Here is a 12,713-nt window from a genome sequence, read left to right on the forward strand (position 1 = left end):
TGACCAGTACCAACTTGGGGAGGAAAGGGTTTATTCAGCTTACAATTCCCAGGTCGTTATTCATCAGGGAGCCCAAGGAACTCAGGGCAGGAACCTGGAGGCAGGAGCTGGAGCACAGGCCATGGAGGAACACTGCTTACTGGCTTGCTCCCTTGGCCCCTGCTCAGCCTGCTTTCTTATGCAACACAGGCCCACCTGCCCGGTGGTTGCACCACCCACAATGGGCTGGGCCCTCCCACATCACTCATCAAAAAGATGCCCTTCAGACATAGTCCAATAGAGGCAATTCCCTGATTGAGGCTCCCTCAACCCAGGTGTGTCAAGTTGACACTAAAGCTATCCAGCACAACCCAGCACCTTGTGCATGCTAGGTACTCTGCCTCTGATGTACATCCCTGGCTCCCAATTTCATTGTCACTCAGGGTACAATTCATGTTAGCTATCAAGCTGGTGTTTTTCAGAATTGGGTTGCCTTCTGGAAGTGGGAAACCAGCTAGGTATTTCTTTTGATTTTCTTTTGTTTAGTTCGTTTTATTTTTGAGACAGTCAGCCCTAGCTACATGCTGACCTGGATCTCAGAGATCTGCCTGCCTCTGCGTCCCACCCAAATGCTAGGATTAAAGGTTTGTGCCACTAGCCCTGGACTGTGGGGTTTTTGTTGTTGTTGTTGTTTTGTTTTGTTTTTGAGACAGGATCTTGCTAGATAACCTAGGTTGTTTAGAACTCTCACCATGTAGCCCAGACTGGCCCTAAACTTATTCTTTCTGCTTCTGCCTTCTGAGGGCTGAATTATGGGTATGTGCCACTATGCCAGACACAGTCCAGAATCCCTTTAGAAGAGAATCTTCTCAGAGTACATGAGAATTCTTATGTACAAATGATGGAATGATTTGAAGAAATCTGATTTTTGCTAACATAGTATTCCTGTTTTCTCTGTTCTTTGTACTTTTCTGTATTTAGGATGAGGAAGAGTCCTTGAATGAAGTAGGTTATGATGACATCGGTGGTTGCAGGAAGCAGCTAGCTCAGATAAAGGAGATGGTGGAGCTGCCCCTGAGACATCCTGCGCTGTTTAAGGCTATTGGTGTGAAGGTGAGCATCATGGGTTCTGTAGGATCAGGTCTAGAGTGGTGCTTAATAGCTACTCATTGTCTAACCAGTCCTGTGACTTTTCATTGCATGGCTTCGAGTAAAGGGGCAATAATCAATTCTTTGAGTTTATAGATTCTAAAATCATTAGAGCTACTGATGGTCAAGAACAGAGCAGGTTAGCATATCCAATACATATATCACACACACATAAAATGACAGCTTTCCCTAGGAAGCATACAGATTGTTTTGTTTTCATTGTGAGCAGTTTTCTACCAATAGATGAGGCCACAAAAGACAGCTACAAAGAAGAAAACTTATGATTTGATTATAAGGAAAAGACACTCCAACATAATATTAAATCCTAGAAAGTTATATATAAATACCTGAATGAAAGCCTGCAACAGTGAAGAGAACAGCTCTTGCTTTATTAAATGGTCCTGGCATAGTGACTTGGTGGCTTTTTACTATCCCTGGACTCTTCACACTCTTTCGGCTAGAATTTTTAAAGTCATTCCTTTTCTGTTAATCTCCTAGTCAAGTTGTACTTATACCAACCTTCCAGCATTGTTTTTCTTGCTGGTAAGAAGAATGTGTACAATAACTAACCTAGTGTTTACTTCCAAGGACTGACTGTCTCTCTCTTAAGATTTTTGTTTATAATGGGTATGTTTGAGTGTCTGCAGGTAATGTATGTATGTGTACCATATTCATACCAGTGCCCATGGGGTCAAGAAGATGGGGTTAGATCCCCTAGAACTGGTTACAGGTCGTTTTGAGCTGTGGAACTAAACCGGGATCCTCTGCAAGAGCAGGAAGTGCTTTTTAATTATTGAGCTGTTGCTCCAGCCCTATCTTTTGTGTGTGTGTGTGTTTATATTTTATTATTTTTATTTTTTGTGAGTGTATTGCCTGCATGTAAGTGAGTGCACCCATATCGTGCAATGCTGTGGAGGTCAGAAGAGGGCTTTGGATTCCCCCGGAACTGGAGTTAAGGATGGTTCGCAGCCACCATGTGGGTGCTGGTAATCAAATCCAGGTCCTCTGCAAGAGCAGTCAGTGCTCTAAACTGCTGAGCCATCTCTCTAGCCCCTTGTGTGTGTGTTTTAAGACAGGGTTTCCTTGTTAAGCCCAGTCAAGTTTTAAATCCTCCTGCCTTAGCAGGACATGTCACCACATGTCCCAGTGCTTGTTCTTAATAATATCAAGGTTGAGCCCTGGTTCTCACCCTTTCTGGAACTCTAGTCAAGCTAGTTTAGAATGGATGAGTTGGGGGAAGATAAGACTAATCCTAATCACTCTCTGTATTGGTCTTCAGCCTCCTCGGGGAATCTTGCTATATGGGCCTCCTGGGACAGGGAAGACTCTAATTGCCCGAGCTGTGGCAAATGAAACCGGAGCCTTCTTCTTCCTGATCAATGGTAAAAATCTTCCATCTTGTGTCTGACTAGTTCCGTTTCTGAGCTGAGTAGCTCATGGACACATCTGTTGGTACCCATTCATTCCCTTCATCATTTGTGTGTGTATGTTCATGTGTGCATGTGTGTACTCAGTGCATGTAAGAGAAAAATCTCAGGTGTTCTCCCGCCCCCCCCCCCCCCCCAATTTTTTTTGTTTGAGACGAGGTCTCTTTTGGCCTAGAATTAGCCAAGTAGACTAGACTAGGCTGGCTAGGTACCCAGCCACAGGGATCCACCTATCTTTACCTCCCCAGTGCTGAGATTACAAGTGTGTGCCATCTCATCTGACTTTTTTTTTTTTTTTTTCCCCCTCCCACGTTTGCACTAAGGTCAGAGGACAACTTGAGGGAGTCAGTTCTCTTCTTCCACTATGTGGGGCCTAGGGATTGAACTGAGGTCTTCAGGCTTGGTAGTAAACATCTTGGCCTGTTGAGTCATCTCACCAGCTCTCTCGTCTATTTTGTATCTTTCCAGGCCCAGAGATCATGAGCAAGTTGGCTGGTGAGTCTGAGAGCAACCTTCGGAAAGCCTTTGAGGAAGCTGAAAAGAATGCTCCTGCTATTATCTTCATTGATGAGCTTGATGCCATTGCACCCAAAAGAGAGAAGGTAGGAACTTGGCCAAGGGAATGGTGGGGATTTGAAAGGGTCCTGACTTAGCTTCTGACCAAACATCTGTCCTCACAGACTCACGGGGAAGTGGAGCGGCGTATTGTGTCTCAGTTGTTGACCCTTATGGATGGCCTAAAGCAGAGAGCACATGTGATAGTTATGGCAGCAACCAACAGACCCAATAGCATTGATCCAGCCTTACGACGATTTGGTAAAGACCCCAGATTCTTTCCAGTCTGTTCTTGTCATTGGTATAGTATATTCCTACTGGGTTTGATTTGTGTATTTCACCTCTGTCCTTCATTCATCTAAGTTACTTAATCCTAAGGATCTTTCCATTCTCTGTTCCCTCTAGAGTGATCACCTATCCTGGGTTGTCCAAAACTGAGGGATTTCCCAGGTCATGGGACATTTAATGCTAATTCTAGGAGAGTTCTGGGGTGACTTCTCTCTGGACAAGAAAACTATCTTATGTTTTATGTTCCTGCATTGTCCCACAGGTCGCTTTGATAGAGAGGTAGATATTGGGATCCCTGATGCTACAGGACGCTTGGAAATTCTTCAGATCCATACCAAGAACATGAAATTAGCAGATGATGTGGACCTGGAACAGGTGAAGTGGTCATGATGACTTTCCAGGATTTACGAAAGCTCTGTTTCCAAGAAGTTGCAAGAACTGACTAGGAATATAAACCTAAAACAGAGAATTCATGTTAGTAATCACAGTACTGGGAAGGCTGAGGTAGGAGGATCTTGAGTTTGAGACCAACAATAGGACTACATAGAGGATCCAGTCTTTTTTTTTTTTTTTTTAAAAAAAAAAAAGCTAGGTGAATATATTTTGATTTTAGGGCAGGGGTTGATTGAATCTAGGAAACTGGCATGTTTCTTAGTGATACTGTGTTGAGTAAATATGAACTGTTGGAGCAGCTTTATTTTTGGCCCCCAAATCTAGGCTTGAGTACTTAAAATTTCTGACAGTAACAGGTTTGTTGTAATACGTCTTCAAGGAAGTAGGTCTACCCAGGGGAAGGGGTCAGCATTCTGTTGCCACAGAGCTTCTTAAGACATCTGGATCTCAAGAGATGTTAGTCAGTAGATCTTTCTCTGCAGGTAGCCAATGAGACTCATGGCCATGTGGGTGCTGACTTGGCAGCTCTGTGTTCAGAGGCTGCTCTACAGGCCATCCGCAAGAAAATGGATCTCATCGATCTAGAGGATGAGACTATTGATGCTGAGGTCATGAACTCCCTGGCAGTTACTATGGATGACTTCCGGGTAAGGACCATACCCCTAAATTGGGTACACAAATCTTCACTTTGCATCTCATACCCCAGTGAGTCTCATCCCATTTTTCCTCTCTCTTTAGTGGGCCTTAAGTCAGAGCAACCCATCAGCACTGCGGGAGACTGTGGTAGAGGTGCCACAGGTAACCTGGGAAGACATCGGGGGCCTAGAGGATGTCAAACGTGAACTTCAGGAGCTGGTTCAGGTGGGTTAACTTGCTTTAGGGTGGGTCATTGCCTCAGTGTGTAGTAATTGACCTTGGTGGTCTCAGAGTATCAACACATTGGCTGTAAGAATTGTGAGAGCCCAATTTGTAAGCCTGCTGTTCTCCAGTTTTAGGAAGAAAGGCCTATCTTAGAAAACCTGGATGTTAAATTAGACTACAGATGTACCATAAAGTGGAGAGAATGCTGATAATTCTGGTTCATTTTAAAATATGGAGATTGACCTTAAATCATCTTTGCTTTTCTTTGTAGTATCCTGTTGAACATCCAGACAAATTTCTCAAGTTTGGCATGACTCCTTCCAAGGGTGTTCTTTTCTATGGACCTCCTGGTTGTGGGAAAACTCTGCTGGCCAAAGCCATTGCTAATGAATGTCAGGCCAACTTCATCTCCATTAAGGGTCCTGAGTTGCTTACCATGTGGTTTGGAGAATCTGAGGCCAATGTCAGGGAAATCTTTGACAAGGTGAGCTACCAGAGGTTGGCATTGAAGATTACTTTGTTTTCTTTCTAAGGTCTGAGTAATTGAGTTGGTTACTTGAGTTAATCTGTCTCTCCCATAGGCACGACAAGCTGCCCCCTGTGTGCTGTTCTTTGATGAGCTAGATTCAATTGCCAAGGCTCGTGGTGGTAATATCGGAGATGGGGGTGGGGCTGCTGACCGAGTCATCAACCAGATCCTGACAGAAATGGATGGCATGTCCACAAAAAAGAATGTGTTTATCATTGGAGCTACCAACCGGCCTGACATCATTGATCCTGCCATCCTAAGACCTGGCCGTCTTGATCAGCTCATATATATCCCACTTCCTGATGAGAAGTCCCGTGTTGCCATCCTCAAAGCCAACTTACGCAAGTCCCCAGTTGCCAAGGCAGGTGCAAGGTCTTGGGCCATAGGAACTTGTTCTGTGAGGCTAAGGTGGAGTGTTCTTTGGTTCCTGGATAAGATGCCATTGGGGGTTTCTGGGTTAAAGCTAAAGGGAAGGCAAATGATTTGGGGATAATAGGGTAATTTAGAAATGTGGAATAAAATGAGGTGGCAAAGGCTGGGGCAAATATTTTGGAGTGCTTGAATAGCCCAAAGATCTACTACATGAGAGAAAAGGCAAAATGCTGAAATAAATAGCTCTTTTGCTTCTTTTAGGATGTGGATTTGGAGTTTCTGGCTAAGATGACTAATGGCTTTTCTGGAGCTGATCTGACAGAGATTTGCCAGCGTGCTTGTAAACTGGCCATTCGTGAATCTATTGAGAGTGAGATAAGGCGAGAACGAGAGAGGCAGACAAATCCATCAGCTATGGTGAGTCAGTACTCTGCCTATATATGCCATTCATGGGGAGTTAGGGGACCATTCTCTACCGTGTCCTAGATTCTCAAGTAGAAAGTATTAGAAAGATTACTGAGATGTTGAGTAAGATAATCAAGTAAATGAATAGTGAACATCTGGGCATAGTGTATGCTTATGATCTCAGCTTTTTGTTGTTTTTAAAATTTACTTTTATGTGTATGAGTGTTTTGCATGTATGTAAGTGGGCCATGTGGGTGAAGTGCCCTCAGAGGCCAGAAGAGGACATCGAAATCTTTGAAACTGGAGTTATAGCTGGTTGTGAGCTACTGTGTGGGTGCTGAACAGCAAGTATTCTGAGCTATCCCTCCAGCCCCTAATCTCAGCTCTTGAGTGTTAGAGATAGGAAGATTAGAAGTTAAGGTCAGGGCTTAGGATCAGGGTCTGGGGAAAGGGCTGCAGGTGACACGTTGGGCCTCAAAGGAGGATAAGGCTTTCAAGCAGAAACAAAAAGGAGCAGAAGAAACTCAAGGAGCTGAAAGCAAAGGCCACGGGGAAGAGCCCCAGGCAACAGGTGGAATTAAGAAATCTGGCAAAAAGTCAGCTCTTCGTATTCCTAAGATGATGGTGACCCTCTTCCACTCCTATTTAAACATCTGGATTTCCTGCCATAACATCTTTTGCCACCTATAGCTAGAATAAAGTGTTGTCCTAGAGCCTGTTGTACATTTTAATAAACTTTGGTTTTAAAAAAAAAAGTTAAGGCCACCGTGGTCTACATGAAGCTTCATCTTAAAAAAAAGGAACAAGAGGCTGGAGAGATGGTTCAGTGGTTAAGAGCGCTGACTGTTCTTTTAGAGGACCCGGAGTCCCAGCCTCCACATGGAGGCTACAAACTGTTCTTAACTTCAGTTCCAGGGGAATCCGAAGCTGTCTTCTGACCTCTGAGGTATTGCACCACATGGGTGCACTCAACATACATCCAGGCAGTACACTCAATACACATAAAATAAAAGTAATAAATAAAATTAAAAAAAAAAAAGATTTGATGTACTGATGCTAGGAGTCATAAGCCACAGCAATTTTGGGGTTGTTTCTCAGTGGAAGAGATAGGCTTTGAACTGGGCTTTGACGAAAGTAGAATTTGGATAAAGGATTAAGAAGCCAAATAGCTTCTTGGGATTTCAGGAATTAAGTAAACTCTGGGTGGTTTTGAGGGGTATATACAGAAGCTTGCTGAGCAAATCCCATTTAATCCTAGTACTCATCTAGATTTCTGAGTTTGAGGCCAGCCTGGGTTACGTAATGAGTTCCAGGTCTGCCAGGGCTACACAGTAAGACCTATCCAAAAAAAGAGGGCTAGAGAGATGGCTTAGCTGTTAAAATTATGTACTGCTTTACAGAGGACTTGAGTTTGGTTCTCACCATCCACATCAGGCAGCTCATAGTTGCCTGTAATTCCAGCTCCATGGGATTTGGACTCTGGGGTACATGTGTGCTTTTACACACACACACACATTTAAAATAAAATAAAAAAATCTTTAAAAAGTATTAAGTATATATATGGGCAGGATGGCATGCTTGTAATCTCATGGGGCACATGGGAAATTGAGGCAGGGGAATTTCCAACTCAGACTAAGCTACAAAGTAAGACCCTGTCTCAAAAAAACAAAGCAACAACAAAGTGTATGCTATTAAAAGTGAAGCCTCAGTCAGGCATGGCGGTATGTGCCTTTAATCCCAGCCCTTGGGCAGGTGGATCTTTGAGATCGAGGCCAGTGTAGTCCATATAGTGACTTCCAGGTGGGTTGAGACTAGGGAGACCCTGTCACAAAAAGAAAGTGAAACCTCAGAGTGGAACACTTAGGTAATCCAGTGGGATAACAAGCATGAGAACCATTGACACTTTATTTTTTAATTTTTTTTTTTTTGGTCTTTTTGAAGGGTCTTCCTGTAGCCCCAGCTGGCCTGGAACTCACTATGTGGACCAGGCTGGCCTTGAACTCACAGAGATCCGCCTGTGTCTGCCTCCCAAGTGCTGGGACTACAGGTGTGTGCCACCACACCAGGCAACACTTTATTTTAAATTTGAGTTTTATTAAAGTTCATAAACTTTATGAGTTTATTCATAGAGTAATATACCGTTTAGGTACCAGTTTCCGTGTTTCTCATAGATCTGTTCTCTTGGGCTGCTTTAGTCAATATCTTTTCCCTTTTCTAAGTCACTAGGATGTACTGACAAATGACTAAGAGCATTTATCCAATTTCAGGAATTTTGTTCTTAAGTTGAATGAGAGAGGCAGAGACCAATAAGCTGCTGCAATAATGGGAGGGTAGGGGCACCAGGCAAGAGTACAGGCTGGGTCCTAACTAGTTTGGTGGTCTTTGCTTACCAACTTCGTAGGAAGTAGAAGAGGATGATCCAGTGCCAGAGATCCGCAGAGATCACTTTGAGGAAGCCATGCGCTTTGCCCGTCGTTCTGTCAGTGACAATGACATTCGAAAATACGAAATGTTCGCCCAGACCCTTCAGCAAAGTCGAGGTTTCGGCAGCTTCAGGTAATCTTGTTGGGGGCAGTGGGAAGTTTCTAAATTGCCTGGGGGATTTGTACAAACAGTGGTGGGAGTCCTAAGGAGGCTTGAACAGTAATTGTAAAAATTCTATACAGAAGGCTGGGCATGGTGGCACATGCCTTTAATCCCAGCACTTGGGAGGCAGAGGCAGGCAGATCTCTGTGAGTTCAAGGTCAGCCTGGTCTACATAGTGAGTTCCAGGCCAGCTGGGGCTACAGGGAGACCCTGTCTCAAAAAAGACCGAAAAAAAAAAAAATCTATATAGGCCCTATCCTAACCCTCTTTTTTGTCTCTATTCTTGTATACACAGATTCCCTTCAGGGAGCCAGGGTGGAGCTGGCCCCAGTCAGGGCAGTGGAGGTGGCACAGGTGGCAGTGTGTACACAGAAGACAATGATGATGACCTGTATGGCTAAGTGATGGTGCCAGCATGCAACGAGCTGGCCTGGCTGGACCTTGTTCCCTGGGGTGGGGGCGCTTACCCAAGAGGGACCAGTGGTGCGCCCACGGCCTGCTCCATTCCTCAGTCTGAACAGTTCAGCTACAGTCAGACTCTGGACAGGGGGTTTCTGTTGCAAAAAAAAAAAATTACAAAAGTGGTAAAATAAAGTGATTTTCATTTGGGAGGCGAAGAGTGAATTACCAACAAGGAATTGGGCCTTGGGCCTACACCATTTCTGTTGTAGTTTGGGGCAGTGCAGGTCATCTGTGGGGTGTGAAGCAAGGCCCTACCCCCACCACCCACCACAGTAAAGCATCTGCACTTCACTCAATGCTGCCCTTCACTCAATGCTGCCCAAGCCCTCCCTTACCCCTAGCCAACCTGGGTAGGTGGATGAGGGGCCACAGTTGCTGGGTGTTTATATAGAGAGTAGGTTGATTTTATTTTACATGCTTTTGAGTTACTGTTGGAAAACTAATCATAAGCAGTTTCTAAACCAAAAAAGATGACATGTTGTAAAAGGACAATAAACGTTGGGTCAAAATGGAATTTGAGTCTTGGCCACTGCTTGCTTCTTTTCCTGGGAAGGGCATGACCTACTCTTCACTGCCAGAGCACGGTTGTAAAGTCTTGGAAGTGTTTGCAGCCTTGACACATCTTTGGGGACAAGACATGAGAGGTTTTAAACACACAAACATTTTTTGTATGAGTGTGGGTGTGTGCATGTAGGTTAGAGGATTATGTTGGGTATCCCTCCTCACCTACCTTGTTTGAGATACAGTCTCTGCTGTTCACTATTGCTTATACCTGGCCTGGGAGTTACTGGGAATTCTTTTGTCTCTTGCTTCCCATCATGCTGCCTTAGGAGCACTAGGATTACTCATTGCCATACCTGGCTTCATGTGGGTTCTGGAAATTTAAACTCAGGTCCTCACACATGTATGGCAAGTGGTTTATCCACTAAACCATCTCTACAGCCTGTTTCACACCCTTAATCTATAAAGTATGTTAACCAAAAGTTCCTTTTCCTCCCTTTAAGATAATGTATGGAGGGGGCTGGAGAGATGGCTCAGAGGTTAAGAACACTGTTCTTGCAGAAGACCCGGGTTCAAATTCCAGCACCCACATGACAGCTCACAACTCTCCGTAACTCCAGTTCCAGGGGATCTGACAGCCTCTTCTGTCCTCCGTGGGCATTGCATGACATGGGCACACATACCTATATGTAGGCAATACACACATACACGTAAAAATATAAAAATAATATTTAAAAAAAAGATAATGTATGGAATGTGCCTACTCCTTAACATGAGGAAAAACCTACCAGATACAGGATAAAGTCAGGTGCCTCCATGCATGGGAATATCTACTTAGACTATAGGGAAGAAATGTCTAGTAATAATAATTAGGAATAACAGCCCCCACATCACTGCAAGAACACAATAAAGTGCTTTTCTCTTTTTTTTCTGTCGGTGGGTAGCCTGAATGTCCTAAATAGTGTGGCTCCCTTTTCCTTAACCCCTTTTCACTGAGAACGTATGCCCGAGTAGGAGTGGGTGAGAATGGGGTGTATGTGGTATCACTGGATGTGACTGTTCTGGATGGGAGCAGCCTGATGAAACTCCATATGTGAATATGTTCCCTGTCTGCCTATGTTTGATGCAGATAGTAAAACTTCTGTAGATCCTCCTATCCTGACCACCAAGGATGAGACTGGGGTGCTATCTTATTAAGGTTGCAAAAAGTCTTGGAGGCTGGAGAGAAATAACTCACTAGTTAAGAGTGTGTACTTCTTTTGCAGAGAATTTGAGTTTGAGTCCCAGCACCCTTGTTGGGTAGTTTACAGCTGCCTGTAACTCCAGCTCCAGATGATCCAGTGCCCTTCTCTGACCTTCACAGTCACCTGTGCTTGTTCACATAATTTAAAATAGTCTCGGAGGCTTGTGTTTCCTAGGCAAGCATTATTCCACTAAGCTGTATCCCCAATTCTTTGTATAGTGTAGCCATTCAAGGGTATATCATAGTCATGACTTTTTGTCATGTTTTGGAGGTCCATACCATATATAGCACCTTACTCAGAAGATGATGAAATAGTTCTGAGTCAACTGAGCAGCATTGGTCCTCCGAGGAACTACTAAGCAAGAAACCTAAGTCGTATCCTGGTCTGTATAGACAGATAAACTAAGCATACAAGGTGTACTTAGTTTGGTTGATTACAGACTGGAACATCTCTGGTACTTGTGCTGCAAAATAGATACTTCTGTTGGGATTTGAATTACAGTTTCTATTGCTTTCAGTCCTGCCATTTAGGCATTCCTGATTGTGTAGTCTTTTCACTCATAAATTTTGTCACTGTCCCTGTGAGTTGGTACTGAGGGGCAGAGGTGAGGCTATTTGGAGAAAGATTGTTGGGACCTCTGCATCAAGCTGTATACATAACAGACGGTTAAGAGTCATTTTCCCCAAGACCTATAGGAGCACAGGTTGGTAGGTTATTGTGTGTATTGGAATGGTTTGCTTTTACTTGTCACTGTGGACTTCTATAGAGTCTTTAAAAAGACTGGCTTGCTTCTACATAACAGCAGTGAGCGAATTGGGATTTCAAGTTCCTTTATCGGCTAAAATGATTGAAAATGCCTTCTAATCTACAGTGTACTTCCTAGAGGAAGTAAGTCCTATGGTTAGATGATGAGTTGCAGACCAAGAAGATAGCACCAAGTACATGATGGAGAATCAGCATGGCAAAGGCAGAGAAGGAAGTATAGACTCAAGACATTTGGGTCTGAGATAAGCTCATAGAATTTGTTTTGAAAGTCCAAGGGATATGGTGCTACAGATTGGCCAATTATTAGTTTAAGTAAATTGTGGTAAATGCTATCCTTTCCCAGTTCTATGTCCTATGGAAAACTTATTAAGAACATAAGCTTTGGGGAGATGGCTCATGGTTAAGAGCACTGGCTGCTCTTGCAGAGAACCTGGGTTCAGTTCCCAGCACCCATATGGTGGCAAACAACCATCTGCAAACTCCAGTTCTAGGGGATCTAATGCCCTCTGGCCTCCGAAGGTATTGCATGACACAAGTGCACTTACATGCAAGCAATATGCTCATACACAGGTATCCAGAGAAGCATAGCTCTATTAACTAACTCTTCTTATGTCAAGTGAAAATTCAGAATTGCATTGTCTTTTGAGGCTTTAAGAGGGAGATAAAGTGCTGTCAGTTCCATCTTTGGCCAGCAGGTGGTAAGTTTTCAATTTGGACCCCATAGATATATGTTTGGGCTAAATAAAACTTGAAGATGGCTATAGTAACATTGAATAGTGATGTTGAGAGGACTTAGAGGAACATTTGTACCTCCTGAGTAGCTTGCTTGCTTTTTTTTTTTAAAACAAGGGGAACCATACCAAAGTATGAGAATCAGAGAAGGCTCTGCAGATAGGAAGTGGAGGTTCAGGGCAGGCTGGAGAGACAGCAGTTACGAGAAAGCACTGACTGCTCTTGCAGGGGACCCAGGTTCATTCTCAATACTCAAATGGTGGCTAACAACTGTCCATAACTCCACTTCCAGCGGAATCTGACACCCTCTTCAGACCTCTACAGACATTGCACAACATGGGTGTACTAACATACATGCAGGCAGAACACTTATAAAATAAAAATCAAGATTCAGGGCATGCTTGAGCAGTACAAGGTTATGTTAGTAAAGGAATACTTGAGTAAACTTGGAGAGGTCAGGAACCA

At 43.8% G+C, this 12,713-nt stretch overlaps 1 protein-coding gene across 2 annotated transcripts in view; it reads left to right on the top strand.

The window, feature by feature from the left end:
* The window catches only part of Vcp (valosin containing protein), a 20,543-nt gene extending 11,023 nt beyond the window's left edge, over positions 1 to 9,520 (top strand). For both annotated transcript variants that reach the window (XM_008842406.2, XM_029567946.1), the window contains 12 exons: positions 961 to 1,092; positions 2,408 to 2,510; positions 3,024 to 3,157; positions 3,236 to 3,371; positions 3,661 to 3,773; positions 4,274 to 4,438; positions 4,530 to 4,652; positions 4,924 to 5,136; positions 5,234 to 5,542; positions 5,815 to 5,970; positions 8,360 to 8,514; positions 8,840 to 9,520. In XM_008842406.2, the coding sequence (XP_008840628.1) occupies positions 961 to 1,092; positions 2,408 to 2,510; positions 3,024 to 3,157; positions 3,236 to 3,371; positions 3,661 to 3,773; positions 4,274 to 4,438; positions 4,530 to 4,652; positions 4,924 to 5,136; positions 5,234 to 5,542; positions 5,815 to 5,970; positions 8,360 to 8,514; positions 8,840 to 8,945 (1,845 nt within the window). In that variant the 3' untranslated portion in view covers positions 8,946 to 9,520. The remainder of the gene's footprint in view (positions 1 to 960; positions 1,093 to 2,407; positions 2,511 to 3,023; positions 3,158 to 3,235; positions 3,372 to 3,660; positions 3,774 to 4,273; positions 4,439 to 4,529; positions 4,653 to 4,923; positions 5,137 to 5,233; positions 5,543 to 5,814; positions 5,971 to 8,359; positions 8,515 to 8,839) is intronic.
* Positions 9,521 to 12,713: the final 3,193 nt, after the last annotated feature.

This window comes from Nannospalax galili, unplaced genomic scaffold (assembly GCF_000622305.1).
Source record: "Nannospalax galili isolate Female #2095 unplaced genomic scaffold, S.galili_v1.0 scaffold341, whole genome shotgun sequence".
Classification (NCBI taxonomy): Eukaryota; Metazoa; Chordata; class Mammalia; order Rodentia; family Spalacidae; genus Nannospalax; species Nannospalax galili.